We start from the raw sequence: 16,930 nt of genomic DNA on the forward strand, positions 1-16,930 counted from the left end.
GAGTCACTGGAACGCTCACCTGACGCCGCGCTCACTCCCAAACAACGGGGCGTCCCTCGCCTCCCGGGCCACGCGCAGCCGGCCTCCCGGAGTCCGCCCGGGGCTGCGCACGCGCCTCTCCGTCCGCGGCTCCGAGCTCTCGCGCGCGCACTGGGCCTCCGGGCCACTGGGCCCCCGGAGCCCGAGGTAGTTAGTGGCTGAAGCCGGCGCAGAGGCAGCCGATGGGACAACGACTGGCAAGCGAAGCAGGCCGAACACAGGCAGAGTGGCGCGGGAAAGACGTCACTCGGCTGAAGGGGCGTGACCGGCCTTTTCCGCAAGCGGCCCCAGAAAGACAGAGAAATGCTATTGTAGTTGATCCTCACGTTGACGTCAACCCCAAAGCCCAATGGTTGGCGTCGGAGGGCGGAGCCTGCAGGCCAGTATTGCAGTGCGCACGCGCACGCCGCAGGCCGCGCGCCGGAAGGACCGCCTCCTCCGGGCCAGCACTGGAGGAAGTGCTCGGGTCTCCGGGGGCGGAGGGAGCGGTGCCCGAGGTCGCCATGGCTACCGAGCCGGTGGCCGTGGAGTCCGCGGTGCCTTCACTTGTGGATCGTTACTTCACTCGCTGGTACAAAGCGGGTAAGTGGGGGATAATGTCGGTCTCTCCTGAGCCATATAGGCCTGATGCAGTAGGGACTAGGGTGACAGCCACGCGCGCTCTCTCCGGTGCTTCAGCCCCAGGATGGAAGGAATCGAACCATTTTGTGTGTGTGTGTGTGTTTGTGTTTTGCTTTGTTTAAGCAGGAGGGAATGGGTATTTGCAAAGGCTAAAATGCCAGCAGAGCGCATTCTGGGGCTGGCGAGCGCTGTGCGAATTCCTGGGTGGGTTGCTGGCGGGAGGATGGTTGAGGCGCCGAGGTAGGCAGGGGCTGGGTGGCCATCTCCTGGAGTGCCTGAAGGGATTAGAGCGGCAAATCCTATAGGGAGTGGCCCTACAGAAAAGGACTTACAGGATCTGGTCGGAAGTAAGGTAGAGACTGTAGAGATGGGGAGAAGGTGGGTTAGAATAGAGGCATTTAGAAAATAGAATCTAACCATTTTGTGTGTTGCCTTTTTTTTTTTTAGAGTAGGTTTATTAAATTTGGGGACAGGGAAACAAGGAAGGGCTTAGGATAAAAGCAAGAGGAGAGAGAATAGGCGGGGCTGCTTTGGCTCTCTAGGAACCTTACTGGAGAGAAGTGAGCCTAGGCGGGGTGCTGTCAGCTCACTGGATCAGAGAAAAGGGGGCCTGGGGAGCAGGTCCAGGGGTTAGCTTGGGATGAGCTGCCACTGCCCATTGCTCCCCTGGTTGCAAGTCTCCTGAGGTCCCTTAGTTTCGATCAGGCCTGTGGGGGAAGGGGTAGCAAGCCAGAATCCAACAGTTTTACTAAAAGAGAAGCCGCCGACATTATATACATCTGCCACTTAATAATTGGGTATTCTGTTGTTTGTGTATGCAGTGAATATCAGTGGTGGAAACATCGTTGGGGACCTTGTTCTAGCCCCATACTTGCTCCATTGCATTCAGGGATAACAGGTGTACTCATTTTTAAAAATATTGTAGCATAGGTGTAATTAGCCAAATTTTGGATGACTAACTGTCCCTGTTTACCAATGACTGAGGGGTTTTCCGGAATCCGAGACATTCAGCGTTAACCTCAGGACAGTCCTAGGCAAACCAGGAGTTGGTACCTCTAAAACATACACTACTGTATTATATAAAAAATGTATTGCTAGTCTCATTTTTCTAATAGAAATGTGTACTCATTTTAAAGCGAGGATAAAGCAAGATGAAGCAAAGGGTAATCACTTTAATGATGAATGAATGATTCCATCTGGGCCACATCTCTTTACTTTATAGCAAGCCTTTTAGGCATATCTTTTCGAGTAATGAAAGGATACAAGTGATTGGTATGTGTACAATCTTCATAATTTACTATCTCTATGAACCAAAGAAAGTGCTATAGAATAAGTAGTAAATATTGACTCCACAACCTCCTGACCTGTTCATTCTTCTAGATGTCAAAGGAAAACCCTGTGAGGACCACTGTATACTACAGCACTCCAACCGGTAAGCACATTGGGAATTTTAAATTAAAAAAAAAATTTTTTTTTCTGGTATAGTAGTCTGGTATGGTGTTGGATTGAACTAATGTTCAATAAATGATTATTTTTTCACTGTGTTGAAATAGTATTATTTATGATAGGAGTTAGGTTGACAAGAATGAGCCTTTCAGTGCCTACTCACGTTAAACAAATGTGATCATCCAAACATCCAAATGGACCACCATGCCCTTAGTCAGTTACTACGTCCTGAAGTAACCAGCCTTTGCTTAACCATTGAATTGCCAGAGCCCCTGGAGAAGGCTAGGGTGGAGGTCTAGGTGGTATCCTGTATACATTGAGTGGCCAGATTATTATGATCTCTGAACGCATAATAATCTGGCCACTAGTGTGTGTGTGTGTGTGTGTGTGTGTGTGTGTGTATTAGAGGCCCAGTGCATGAATTCATGCATGGGTGGGGTCCAGCCAGCCTGGCCAGGGGGAGGGGACATGGGCGGTTGGCCGCCCTACCTGCTGGTCGAACTCCTGGTCGAGGGGACAATTTGCATATTAGCCTTTTATTATATAGTATATACACTGAGTGGCCAGATTATTATGTGTTCAGAGATCATAATAATCTGGCCACTAGTGTATATGGGCATTCCTGACTACTCTCTCTTCTACCTCAGTGCTACCTGAAGACCTGGTATTCTTCTCTTCTCTGGGAAGTATATAAAATCCCATTTTCTCCCATTTTATTATTGCATTCCTTTCTACAGAAATCAGAGGAAAATGAGGGAAATGATAGTTTGACTAAACAAATGTCAGTTCAGATATTCTTTGGTCAGGAGGAATACTGTGCTATATGAGGAAAAATTATATCAAGCAGTAATACAGGACCAATTTTTGCTCCTTGTAGAATATGTGTCATCACATTGGCAGAATCTCATCCAGTTCTTCAAAGTGGAAAAACAATTAAAAGCATTTCCTATCAAATCAGTACCAACTGTAGCAGACTTCAGAACAAGGTTTCTGGGAAATTTAAACGGGTATGTTCCTATAATTCTCTACTTAAATCCTCTACTTCATAGTAAAGATAGGTCCACTCAGTCTTATAATCCAGTGATGTATGCTCAGCATCCTTCCTTGGCAGTTTGAGATGCTGATCTTAAGAAAACATTGACCCTAGAGAAATTCTCAGACCAAAAAAATGAGGTATTTCAGGAGGTATAGGATCTGTCATTTCAGGTTCTATATCACCACCTGTCATCCCCAGGATGAAGGGGAAGGTGGCCTTTGAAAGGACAACTCGAATACCACTATAATTATATATTTTGTCCCTTCCAGTTTTGTTAAACCAGTTTTTGAGTTCTGTAAAATTTAGGTGACCAACTCTACCATGTATTTCCACAAGTAAATAAAAAGAAAACATTTCCTAAGGTGTGAAAAAAAAAGCAATCTTAAAATAAGTACAGTATTTGCTCCTTAGCATTTTCCATTGCCTATTTCATACACATATAGCCACACCCTCTACTTCCACATAACGCTCGGTTGTACAAAATGCTATCTCTACCCTCTACAACCCTAGGCAGGATGAACACATTAAAGGAGAGGATCACTTTTAGTAGATCCGTCACAGAGGATGATTTAGGTCCTTCATGTACTGAGTGCATACTAACAATTTCTGCCAATAACCCTCACTGTGCCAGAAGACCCTTGTTTATACTCCCCTTTGTTGGCCTGAAATCCCCTAACAACGTGGCTTATGAGTATTGATATTTTTCCTCACTCAGGAAACATGGACTTAGAAAAGCATGGACCATTCTTAAAAGACAAAGTCTGCAAATTACAAGTAAAAACACTTAGTACTTGTGAAAGTCCTGTGATAAATCTTTATCCAAAATAGTAACACTGTTGTTACTACTGAAGAACAGAGAGAGACCTGCAAATAGAACCACTGCAGATAAGTTTTAATTAGATCTCAGCACTGCCCGTCATTTAATCTTCCAAGGGAGGTGATAAAAAGGAGTCAAAACACTTCTGCTCTTTTGACATAGTCCCAGTGGTAGACCAACCCTCTGGGATGAGTACCCCACCCTTCTAAAGGTGGGGAGTCCCACGGACTAGTATTTTGAAATGAAGTATCCACATGCAGAGGAGTGAAGCCAATGTGGTACATACGAATGTTGTAAAATAATGTTTTGAGGGGTAAAGCTCATAAGGCAGAGCATCTTGACTTCAAATGTCTATGTTCACTCTGGGAAAAATTCCTGGAGGGGGGAAAAAGAGCAACACACGAGACATGGCTGCCTCAGTTCCCATGAGCCTCCTTGTAGATTTTTGTCAGAAACTCCCCAGATATGTCCATAGAGTGTGGAGTACATGAAACAATAACGTGCCTTAGCATTCTAACAGATATGTCAAAATGTGGTATTGCCCTAGCCAGTTTGGCTCAGTGGATAGAGCATTGGCCTGTGGACTGAAGGGTAGCAGGTTTGATTCTCTTTTGTGGGCTCGATCCCCAGTAGGGGGCGTTCAGGAAGCAGCTGATCAATGAGTCTCTCTTATCATTGATGTTTCTATCTCTCCCTCTCCCTTTCTCTCTGAAATCAATAAAAATATATATATTTTTAAAATGTGGTATTTACTTCTGGGTTATAGGATAATGGGTAAATGATTCTTATTTGCTACTTATAAATTACCTGTTGTCCAAATTTTCCTCCAAGTTCATTACTTGTTAACTAGAAAAACATCCCTTTTTCAAACCATCTTAGAGAAGGTCGGAATCTTAATGAAGTTAACTTTGTACAATATTGGTGTCACACTCTCATGTTGAATTTTCTATTATTGCTTATTGATGGACTTTCCTACACTGTTGAAATCTTTATACTTAGCTATATGCAGCTTTCTCATTTGAAGTTCAAAAAATATATTCTTAATCTTTAAACTACCTGTTATCACATGTGTCTTAGTTTGCTTTTTCCCCTAGAACCTAGGTTGGTACCTGGCCCATAGCAGACCCTTATATGTTTGAATAAATGGTTTTTAAAACACTAATTCCATGAATATATCCTATGATGACACTGAGGGCTAACTCTCAAAGGAAAGTGAAAATGTATATCAATTAATTACTTCCTCCCTTTCATTTTCAGGGAGCACAGTTTCTAACAGAACTTGCACCTCTGTGTAAGATTTCCTGCTCTGATGGGGAAGAATATACTATATCTAGGTGAGTTACTTTTTAACCACAATTTAGGAGATAAAAAAAGGAGATAATATTTTTTTTCAAAACAGTTCTTTTTTTCAATAGCTGTGTTCGAGGACGGCTGATGGAAGTGAATGAAAATATTCTCCATAAGCCTTCTATTCTTCAAGAGAAGGTAAAGGGGGAGAAGTATAATCCCATCCACATACTTTTCATCTGATTTTTGTCATATGACAGTACTAAATGTTCTATTTCCTTTCTAGCCATCCACTGAAGGTTACATTGCAGTTGTGTTGCCCAAATTTGAAGAAAGTAAAAGCATAACAGAAGGGTTACTGACACAAAAACAGTATGAAGAAGTTGTGGTAAAACGCAGTAATGCCGCAACAGCCACACCGTGAGGACTGAGATGGCATAAAAAGCAATGCGGCACTCGATCCGTGCACTGAAGAAGTACCACCGTATGGCAGGAGCATCCTCCGCAGCCAGCCTTCTGCAGGGAAGCCTGTTGTTTTCCCCCTTTCTCTTGCAAGACAAGCCTTGGTTTGTCTTTAGCTTCTCAGATCTGCCCAGCCATGGACCCAGCCTGCTCCTCTTTTGCTTTTCTCTTTCTAAAAACTGACAAGCAACATTTCTGATTAAAAACAAGCAGAGCATTTTGGGGAAAATTTGGAAAAGAAGACACAAGTTTTAAAGTAACAAGTATAAATAATCTACCCATCCTGTAACTCATTAGTAAATACTACATTTTGACATACTTCTGTTTGAATGTTATGGCATGGTTAATTGTTTTTGCTCAAACTTCCATCAGTTTGATGGTAAAGGAAACAACAGCTGACCTTTCTTACCCAGTGTGCTTCACTGTGACTCTAAGTCTAGTCCCACCCCTTCTGCCCCCAGTCCTCTCCAGGCTGTAGTAAGAGCCTGTGTATAGATGTACCTTCTCTAGTCCTTATGCCACAGGATGGCCTTCCTCTCTGAGGCAAAGCGGAACTCTGACACTGTGGCTTCTATGAGGGACAACATGAAAAGGCTTTGAAAAATACAAAGGGCTTTCCTAATTTATGGAAGCATTATAATACAGTACATACATTAATAGTAATACAGTAACAGTCTCACACTAGCTACCGGGTAACAAGAAAGGAGAAATTACTGTAATTCAAAGACAGGCCTTTGAATAGAACAAAAGCTTTCACATTTGAACTAAAAAACAAAACTGAATTTATGTTTTAAGACTGTATACTTATTTATACTTAATTTTAAATAAAAGACTTTAAAAATGTTATTTTTTAAGGGCTGAAACACGTATGTCTAAATATCTGTTTTTAAATCCAAACAGTTGTTTAGTACAGAAGCAATCAATTGACATGTAAATTCCTTTGGTTCCCTATCTTATGCTGTAGAAGTCCTAAGTCATCCCTTCCCCACCCGACTTGAACTTAAATAAGAGAATATTCTTATTTCAGGTCTGTAAAAGTATTTTGTAAATAAAATTCAAAGATTATTCTCATTTACAGGAAAAACTTCCTGTAACTTAGGTGCCAGCATGACTGTCCCCAGGTACACCCACCAGACATGACCCAGGTGGTAACTCTGCAAACATCTCCGCTGACTGTGCCGGGCACTGAGAGTGTATCACAAACCAGCAGGCCCCGGTTTGGGCAGCACAATGATAGTAAAAAAAATTGTATCTATTTTACATATAACTACCTCTCATCATTCATTATTTCTATTGAAATTTTAAAATATTTTGGTTTCAGGGAATAAAAATCATGCTTCATGATTTTTATAAAGAAGAGGCCCATACAATTCAAGTTTCCTTCAATAAAATACTGACTACCTAATTGGTAGTACTGTGGGTCTTTGGAATCTTGTGACTATTGTGGTGGCTAACCCAGATAAGTCATCAGACAAGTTTATAAAACGATAGCAAATTGGCAACTGGCATGTCCTGTTAAGATTTCAGAGCTTTGGGATACAAGCACTATCACAAGTCCAAACCAGTTAACTGCACTATATCAGGTAGGCAGGACCTATAAACTTTCCATCAAATCCCACCCCACAAAAACAAGAAAGGCTTTAAACCCTGAAATTAAAAAGAATAAAGACATTTATTTGTTTTACAATGAACATTCCAAAGGCACATATATAAAATGTATGGTTCAGAATTTATTTTAAACAGCTTCTTAGTTCTATCATTCTCTGTCTTGCATCTTCCATTCCATCAGTCACTAATGAAGACAGTTTAAAAACTACTTTATTTAAGCCAGCACAATAGGTTCAGGATTCCAGCTAGTGTTCAGGGTAGACAGGCTGCTCGGCTACAACTAGAACTAAAAGTCATCTCCTGTGAGTTCCTCCAGAATTCCGTGGCCTGAGCTCCATGACCCAGCTTTGGGGGTGGGGAAGGGCTATGCATCACAACAGATGGCCTCAGCCTGTGAAATGCTTGTTAGAGAACAAATGTGTGCTCCTCGCATGGATGATCTGTGACAGCGGGTGGCCAAGAGGCCCACTCACACTTGGTGGACAGAGGGATTGAAGAAGGGTCCACAGGCTTAAGAAAAACTGCTTTCAACCAGACTACTGTGTATTTCAGGCTTAAGTTAGTGTTCTAGATGATAAGCTTAAATAAAAAACGGAAAACAGAAAGGTAAAATATACCAAAGGTGAGCACATATTCAAAATAGCTTCTTTGGATTAAACTGTCATTAAGACAGCTGGGATATTTGGCTTGATTTTTAAAGAATATTGGTGGCAATGTCTCATTTTAAAATCACACTGCAATTAGAATTCTAGCAACTACCACAGCACTTAATTGTCAAAAAGCCACAATCGGTTTCATGATCAGAAAATAAAGCAGTACTTCAGTGTTATTTTCTTTATAAAATGACTGAACTTCAAAAAATATAAAGGATCATTTGCTTTAAAAATGTCAGCTTTGCCATATGGTGTTCCCGAGATCTGTCCTCAAAAACTTCTCAAGTTTTACCATCCACGGAGTCTTTATTCGTGACTGAGACCCATCTGTTGTTTTCCATCTGAAGCTGGAAAGAGTTAACATAGTTAATTTATTATTTACTTTCAAAATAAAATTTGTAAAATTAAATAACTATTTTCTTTTGCATTGTCCTTTAAACTAGTTTTTAAAATGTGAGTGAAGATAGAAAACTATCTCACCTTCTTCAGTAGTTTAAAGCAAAGTGAGAGAAGCTGGACCAAAATAGCCATCATGGATCTTGTCTTTGTAATACATTTATCAACCTATAGTGACAAAAGGTGAGCAAATCAAACTCCTTTACAAGGGTTACTTCAAAAGACTTCATCGCCATTTAATTTTTAAATGATAACATTTCTCCATTATGGAACTCTAAGGGTTCTTGATAACCTGAGGCCCTAGAACATAGATGCAAGGATTGTTGCTGGTTCTCGTGCCCAGTTCATGAATCCCCAAGAATGGATGGAAAATCAACCCGTTCTACTTTAGGCTGTTTGGGGCTTCTCTAAGCATTTCAAATAGTGGCCATGAACCCCCTACTTTGCAATTCCTCCAGCATCCTGCTCTGTGGCACTCCAATTAATTCCCTGTGAATGGATCCCCTACTCAGGAGTCTGTGCCTTAGACATGTGCTGACGTTAGGATTTAAGGGAAGTGACTTAATGCTATGGAATTAATCATGTCAAAAAAGCTGATTTATTTGGCGAACCTACTACTTCTTGGGGTCATTTATAAATGCAGATAATAGGTGACTCGAATTCATGGCAAGAAAAATGTAAATAAATTGTTCTTCTGTGGTTATTAGCTCTTTATTTGAAGAAAAAGGGGCTGGAGGCTAACCTAAAGAAGTGTCCAAGTCTCAAGTGCCTACCTGGATAACCCACCCTCACTTTTACCTTTACAAGCCCTTGATTCTGCACAGGTGTCTTAGTTATTGTCTGGAGCTGGTGGCATAGAGGGATTAGCTTGTTTATTTCCAGGAGAAGCATAAGCTTGTCGTCATCTTTCAGCTGAAATGTAAATTGGGAAGTTATAACAACTCCAACAAACTCGATCTTTCAATCTTTTTTTTTTTTTTTAATTTTTTAAAAAAATATTCTATTGATTTTTCACAGAGAGGAAGGGAGAGGGACAGAGAGCCAGAAACACCGATGAGAGAGAAACACCGACCAGCCGCCTCCCGCACACCCCCTACCGGGGATGTGCCCGCAACCAAGGCACATGCCCCTGACCGGAACCGAACCTGGGACCCCTCAGTCCGCAGGCCAACGCTCTATCCACTGAGCCAAACCGGCCTCGGCCGATCTTTCAATCTTAAATATCAATCTTTCTATCTTTAAATCTTTACACCTTAATAATATACCCCCAAAGTGGGTATTCATGACATCACCACCAACACCAGACAGGTAGACCTGCATTACCTGTTTTGAGAAAGCTTGTGCACTTGAAGCAACCTTTAAGCCCTCTTCAGCGAAAACCTGGTGGGAAGAAAGAAATAACACTACTTTTGATGTACATCTTCTGGATAGTTGGAAGGAAAACTACTCATAAAAGGCCTGTCATGGTGCACCTACGTTTTCTGTTGCACCCAGGAAAACACAAGATTTTAATGGTATTCAGAAGGCGGCTTCCCCGACTTGCTGCAGCATCCATGCCTAAGGAGGCGCCTCTACATCTGGACGCCTCCAAGCACTCGAGGGTCCTTGGACCTATGATACTTAGCCATACAAATTGTGTCTGAACTTCTGGAGGGATCCAAAGCTCACCTTGTAATACCCCCAATTATAAAAGGGTGACGAATTTTAGAACATGAGCCGAAAAGGCTCAGAACATCCCTACTTCCAGCTAAGCAAGATAAAGTTTGTCACCCACACACATTCTTTAACCAGCCGCTCGAGAGGAGCAATTCAGATTGGTTTTTGCCTATTCACCACACATTTCACAACCCAGTAGGGGAACAGGATGATGGGAAAAAACAGTGACAAATGAGTTGGACTGATAAGAACATTCAGTATAAGTGGAAGATACTAGGGGAGTAAAAAAATGAAGACTTAATTTTAGATGGCAGCAGTAAGAATGAAGTGAACAGAGCAATCTGAGAATGATTTGTGAAGGAAAAAAACAGGTTTTGCTCATAAATTACCATAGATGAAAAATATGAAGGAGGCAATAATTTTAGGGATAACTCACTCCTCTGTCCAATAGCCTTATCACCTTGCTGTCATTAGATAAACTGACCTCAAGGTCAAATCATCCTTTGCATCCTTCCCTCTCCTTTAAAAGGAAGACCAATGAGTTTTATACTGAGCTTCTAAACAAATGGATTGATTCACTCATATATTCCTCCTCATTCTACATTACCACTTTCTATTTTACCTATCTCCTCTTCTAGTCGGTAAACCCCTTGAGGGCAAGATCCACGTCTGTCTCATAGTGTGTCCCGGTTTTAAAACCACCATAAAGCTGATGACTTCCAAACCTCTCTCTCCATTCCTGAACTACCCTGATATCAGTCTTTAGCAAAATAATGCTCAATTTCCACCCTATAGATCTGGTGTAGTCCCTTGGTGTCCCCTATCTCAGCAAAGAGCCCTACCATTTACCCTGTTGATCAAGCCAAAAAAGCTTTAAAATGTAGTCAGATCATGCTACTTCTCCTCAAAACCCCCAATGAGTTTTCCTTCATACTTGGGGGGAAAAAGTTTCTTCCGTGGCTAGAGATGTCATATGTTACCAGTTTCTGTCCAGGTCACTCCATGGCATCTACACTGGCCTCCTTATAGTTCCTCAGATTCCCCCAGCCTGGTTTCATACCTCAGGCAGGGCCTTTATACTTGTTCTGTCTGCCTCAAATAGTCAATCCCAAGATATCCATCCATCTCACTTTCTCAATATCTCTATGCAGATGTTACCTCCTTAGAGAGGTCTTTTCTGATGGCCCCTCTATCCCCTCTCTGTGCTTATCCTACACACTTTCATCTCTAAGTCCTTACACATGGGCCTTATATACTCGTTATTGTCTATCTCCTCCTATTAGAATGTAAGCTCCATGGAGACAGGGGCTTTGTTTTGTTCACTTTTGTCCATAGAGTCTGACCCATGTGTCCAGGGTCTGACACATGGTACAAACTCCATCAATATTCGATGAACAGTTTATGTTCAGCAGTTTGTAGGCAATTCAGCAGGCATCAGTGTCATGAACGAGCTCACACAAGAAGGTGAGTGGTGGATCTTCGGCAGTGAAATACCCACTATGCTGTGGTATAACTTGGAATGAATCTAGAATTTATTCCAACTGTTTCAAGAGAAAAAGCTCATTTATAGTCAACTTTACAGAAAAACCCTGAGAAATATTTCTACAATTCTTCTGACTCAGTTGACAAACATCCTCTCAAGCTGCACCTCCCTTTCCTCGAGAGGCCCAGGTGGAAGCATGGGAATGCCAAAGAAAGTGGCATAAAGGTGATTAAAATGACAGAAGCAAGAATGCTCTTGGTTCTGGAGGGGCAAACAGACTGACATGAGAGTCGGGAAGATAAAAAGGAATCTTGTCATCTGCTTGTCATTCTAAAGCATCTACCTAAGCGAGGAGAATTAGAGATGGGCCTATGTGCAGTTCCATTACACACACGGGGCACAAGCGTGGGTATTGGTATACCTGTCTCTCCCTGAATGCCCCAAATCATCAAGAATAAGGAAGAAAAAAAGAGACTAACATGTACCGAGTCCCCTCTGATAGTCTCAAGTCTATGACTGATACTTTCTTGTGTGTTATCTCATTTAATCACTAGCATTCATCCAATCAATAACGAAGAGGCCAAAAAGCCTTTGAGCATTCAGGAAAGTATGAGAGAAATGCATCTGCTGACAGCACAGTTTCACCTACTTGGGAAAACCTAAAACTTATTATTTCACCTGTTGACTATCAAAGCCCATTCTACTTTATTCCTATTTTATTTAAGGGTGTGTTTTTCCCCAAAAAAAGATAACCAAAAAAGCTCCACAATAAGTTACAGCAAACCCTCTACTTTTCTTCCACTCTCTGTAGTACACATGTGTGCATAGGTAAGCATACAAACATGATACCGTAATTATTTAGAAATTAGTTATTATCTATTTTAGCCCAGAATTGAAGTAAAAAACGGAAATAAAACTTACCTCTAATTGATTAATTAAATCCTGGGAAGTTTTCAGTGGCCCCTCTCCCCTGAAATAAATGAATTAATAAGAAGGTAAGAAAAAGTCATTGCCTGGGAATTGGTTTTGCAATATTAAAGTTATAAAGCATTTTGTATATTAAGAGATCCCAAATTTTGAAGACTGTGGAATAGATTCATAATATTATGATTTTATTCTTAAAGCAACTTTAATTATTATTTCTTGGACACTTTTAAAATTTTTTAAATAAACATTATACATCTTAATTTTACAATGTAAAAAAATTTATATCTCACAAGTTATATTAAAGTTTTATTTTTCCTATTTTTCTCATTTCTCATTCCAATTTCAACTTAAGGAGGAGGTCAGTTGTCTTTGATGAGGTATGTTATTTAAGTTTCAATTCTGAGTCTGTAAAATAATCATAATAATATTTGTGTACCTATCTCATCAGAAGGTTAGGGAGTATCAGATTGAAAACCATCAAGAAGAATTAGATCCTACAAATGAAAGTGAATTACCACAAAGAGCAACACAATGCATGAATCTGGACTCACAAGGCATGAGTCAGGAGACCTGAAATCTAGTAGCCACCAGTTCTGCCTCCTAACAACTGTGACATGTGAGCAAATTTTTCCTGTTCTCAGACAAACTTGTGAGAATCAAATGAAATTATGAAGCAGCTGCCAAAACCGGTTTGGCTCAGTGAATAGAGCGTCAGCCTGCGGACTCAAGGGTCCCAGGTTCGATTCCGGTCAAGGGCATGTACCTTGGTTGCGGGCACATCCCCTGTAGGGGGTGTGCAAGAGGCAGCTGATCGATGTCTCTCTATCATCGATGTTTCTAACTCTCTATCCCTCTCTCTTCCTCTCTGTAAAAAATCAATAAAATATATTTTAAAATATAAATAAATAAATAAATAAATAAATAAATAAAAGAAATAAAAGAAATTATGAAGCAGGAACCACTTTAAAAACTATCACATGCTGCAATGGTCAATGTGCTCAGTGGTTAGTGTCACCAAAGGGTCACAGGTTCAATGCCCTGTCAAGGGCATGTACCTGGGTTGCAGGTTTGATCCCAAGCCCCGGTAGGAGAACGTGCAGGAGGCAACCAATTAATGTGTCTCTCTCACATTGATATTTCTCTCTTTCTCTCTCCTTCCTTTCTTCCTTCCCTTCGCCTCCTCTTTCCCTTTCACTCTCTAAAAATCAATGGAAAACATATCCTCTGGTAAGGATTAAAAACAGCAACAACAAAAAATGTATAATGCATTGGTAAAGCTGAAATTTTTGAAAATTATAAAATGTAAAAATATAAACTATTAAGAAATATTAATTATATATAAATTACTAAGAAAATTTATATAAACTGTTAGGACAACATTAAACAATAGCCTGAGGAAGAGCTATAAAATTACCCAGGAAAACTACAAAACTGGATACTGCGAGGTCCAACAGATAAGTCTCTGAAAGAAGCAACTAGATGAGGTTGGTAAACCACACAGTCTTAAGGGAAAACAGGAAAGACTTGGAGAAAAAAACAGGTCTACTAAATATGCTGGTAGAAAACAAAGCCAAGACTTGCCCAAACAGCACAAGGTGTTACCTATCCATCACAGAAACTGACTTCCTTGTCCTGAGATTCAGTGTTCCTGTCCAATAACCATCTTCTAGCAACAAGTCCCATTCCACAGAACTTGAGTTTTCCCTACTCCTCATAATGCAACCCCTCATGCTTCCCATCTCTGTGGGGTGCATGTCATCCTTTATCAAAACCCACTATTCTGACTCTGAAGCAAAAAAATGCTGACCATTCTGAAATAAGAAACAAGAAATAAAAGGGGAATGACAAACAGAAAAAAAATCTACTCATGAAACTTAGGGCAGATTTTATATATCTGACTATGTTCATTAGTAATGTATTTCTCCAGTTTTTATCAGTCAAAATAAAGTTTTTTTAAAAGATCTGATTTTTATCACCATGAGATTATTAGCATGATTCCAGCCAAAAGTAAAGATCTTTGTTATTTCAGTTCATCTGTGCACATTTTCTTGTTGAGAAAACAAAGGAGTTCCATTTTACTTTCTTTTGTAGACTTGACTTATCAGATTTTTAAAAGATATGAACTAAAGAAGGTCATAGTGCTGGGAAGACTTAATCCCAGGAGAAGCTTGCTAAAACAATTAAGAACAAAGGAAGGAAACCACCAAAGAGGAAAGGTCACCAATGATGGAAAATATGGTAAGGTGTTAACAAATGACTGCTCAACACAGAAAAAATAGCTCAACTGTCATTTTTCCTTCGCCCTCCAGAAGAATAGTTTATCTTAAAGAAATAGAAGACACACACAAAAGGGAAATGAATGCTCTTCCTAATGAATGCTGAGTCCTCAAATTCCTTCCACTGGTACACATCCCTCCCTCATGTTCCCATCCCATTGAAGAGGTGGACATTTATTTATCTTCTCAGACTTTCTGAAAATAAATGGGACATGGTAGCTCTTTCTTTTCTTTTTCTCTTGAAAGTAAAGCTACCTTGTGGAGATTCCTGCTCTTTCAGGGGTTTTAAGTCTGTTCCTGTGGAGTAAGACTTCTTAATTCTAGAGATCATTTGTTAAAACCTATCGGCCTGTGGATATAAATTACATTGTCCAATATCAGCTTTACCAGTATAAATGTAACTGCCCCCCATCTGCCTAGTCTTCTGCTTATTTTTGTATTTTCTTCAGACGCTGGGTAGGAAAAGGGAGCTATTTATTGAGCCCTGATGCCCACACAGAGTAGAGGGCCTACGTACTTTAATCAAGCTTAAGATTCCAGACTAAATGGATTACATTTCAGGATACTGAAACAACTTGCAGGTGTGAACCACTGCTGACAATATTTCAAAATCAAAATGAGTAAAAGAGGGGCCATAACATTGGATAGATCAAGTACTTTCCAGGTTTTCAATATTATAAAAAAGATAGATTTCAGAAAATTAGTGAAATGTTTGAAGTCATTCTAGGAGAAAATTCTAGAACAGACTATTGAGCAGATAACTGATATTTAGCAACATGGTATTACTATCATATACACATACTAGTATACTTTATTATACCATACTAGAGGCCCGGTGCACAAAATTCGTGCATGGGGGGTGGGGTGGGGGAAGGTGTTCCTCAGCCCAGCCTGCACCCTCTCCAATCTGGGACCCCTCAAGAGATGTCCGACTGCCCATTTAGGCTCGATCCCGGTAGGATCAGGCCTAAACGGGCAGTCGGACATCCCTCTCACAATCGAGGACTTCTGTCTCCCAACCACTTGCCTGCCTGCCTGCCTGATTGCCCCTAACAGCTTCTGCCTGCCAGCCTGATCACCCCCTAACCATTCCCCTGCCAGCCTGATTGATGCCTAACTGCTCCCCTGCTGGCCCAATTGACCCTAACCGCCCTCCCCTGCTGGCCTGGTCACCCCTAACTGCCCTCCCCTGCTGGCCTGGTCACCCCTAACTGCCCTCCCCTGCCAGTCTGGTCACCCCTTACTGTCCTCCCCTGCAGGCCTGGTCACCCCCAACTACCCTCTCCTGCAGGCCTGGTCACCCCCAACTACCCTTCCCTGCAGGCCTGGTCACCCCTAACTGTCCTCCCCTGCAGGCCTGTTTGCCCCTAACTGCCCTCCCCTGCTGGCCCGATTGCCCCTAACTGCCCTCCCATGTCAGCCTGGTCATCCCTAACTGCCCTCCCCTGCCAGCCTGGTCATTCCCAACTGCTCTCTGCTGCAGGCCTGGTCCCCCACAACTGCCTTCCCCTCCTGGCCTGGTCCCCCACAACTGCTCTCCTCTGCTGGCCTAGTCCCTCCCAACTGCCCTCCCCTGCCAGCCCAGTCACCCCTAAATGCCCTCTCCTGCAGGCCTGGGTCCCCCCCTCACTGCCCTCCCCTACTGGCCTGATCATCCCCAACTATCCTCCCCTGCTGGCCTGGTCCCTGCCAACTGCCCTCCCTATAGGCCTGGGTCCCCCCCAACTGCCTTCACCTGCAGGCCTGGTTCCCCCCCCCCCAAATGCCTTCCCCTGCTGGCCTGTTACCCCCCAACTGCCCTCTCCCTCAGGCCTGGTCCACCCCAACTGCCTTCCCTGCAGGCCTGGGTCCCCCCCAACTGCCCTTCTCTGCAGGCCTGGTCCCCCCCAACTGCCCTCCCCTGCTGGCATGGTTGCCCACAACTGCCCTCCCCTGCTGGCCATCTTGTGGCGGCCATCTTGTGTCCACCTGGGGGTGGCCATCTTTGACCACATGGGGTCAGCCATCTTGTGTGTTGGAGTGATAGTCAATCTGCATATTACCCTTTTATTAGATAGGATAGGGAGGTTATTATAATGGAAGATTTTGGAATGTGATCAACATTGACTTCAACAGGCATTTGCTCAAGAGTCTTGTGATATGACAAGACGAAGAATGTAGGTCAGATAATTGTAAATTTATTGAAAATCTGAGCTATACAATAAACAGTGACTCATAGAGATT

General features: G+C 42.0%; 3 protein-coding genes across 4 annotated transcripts in view; 1 reads left to right on the plus strand and 2 right to left on the minus strand.

Annotated features, from left to right (window-relative positions):
• Window positions 1-276, minus strand: part of ELP1 (elongator acetyltransferase complex subunit 1) — a 60,519-nt gene extending 60,243 nt beyond the window's left edge. The window contains exon 1 of the mRNA XM_008141822.3: window positions 20-276. The gene's annotated coding sequence lies outside the window, so the exon portion shown is untranslated. The remainder of the gene's footprint in view (window positions 1-19) is intronic.
• A 179-nt stretch (window positions 277-455) lies between these two features.
• Window positions 456-6,554, plus strand: ABITRAM (actin binding transcription modulator). Its single transcript, XM_008141821.3, has 6 exons — window positions 456-621; window positions 2,041-2,092; window positions 2,984-3,113; window positions 5,217-5,293; window positions 5,375-5,444; window positions 5,533-6,554. The coding sequence occupies exons 1-6, from the start codon at window positions 543-545 to the stop codon at window positions 5,668-5,670; spliced, it is 546 nt and encodes a 181-aa protein (XP_008140043.2). The 5' UTR covers window positions 456-542; the 3' UTR covers window positions 5,671-6,554.
• The window catches only part of CTNNAL1 (catenin alpha like 1), a 57,109-nt gene continuing 46,001 nt past the window's right edge, over window positions 5,823-16,930 (minus strand). Inside the window, exons 15-21 of one of the 2 annotated variants that reach the window (XM_054727382.1) lie at window positions 12,426-12,474; window positions 9,689-9,745; window positions 9,164-9,277; window positions 8,450-8,533; window positions 8,262-8,316; window positions 6,210-6,279; window positions 5,828-5,887 (exon numbers count right to left, since the gene is read on the minus strand). In XM_054727382.1, the coding sequence (XP_054583357.1) occupies window positions 6,215-6,279; window positions 8,262-8,316; window positions 8,450-8,533; window positions 9,164-9,277; window positions 9,689-9,745; window positions 12,426-12,474 (424 nt within the window). In that variant the 3' untranslated portion in view covers window positions 5,828-5,887; window positions 6,210-6,214. Of the gene's footprint in view, window positions 5,888-6,209; window positions 6,280-8,261; window positions 8,317-8,449; window positions 8,534-9,163; window positions 9,278-9,688; window positions 9,746-12,425; window positions 12,475-16,930 lie in introns of both variants that reach the window. The other variant, XM_008141820.3, reaches the window with a different exon arrangement.

This window comes from Eptesicus fuscus, chromosome 15 (genome assembly GCF_027574615.1).
Source record: "Eptesicus fuscus isolate TK198812 chromosome 15, DD_ASM_mEF_20220401, whole genome shotgun sequence".
NCBI lineage: Eukaryota > Metazoa > Chordata > Mammalia > Chiroptera > Vespertilionidae > Eptesicus > Eptesicus fuscus.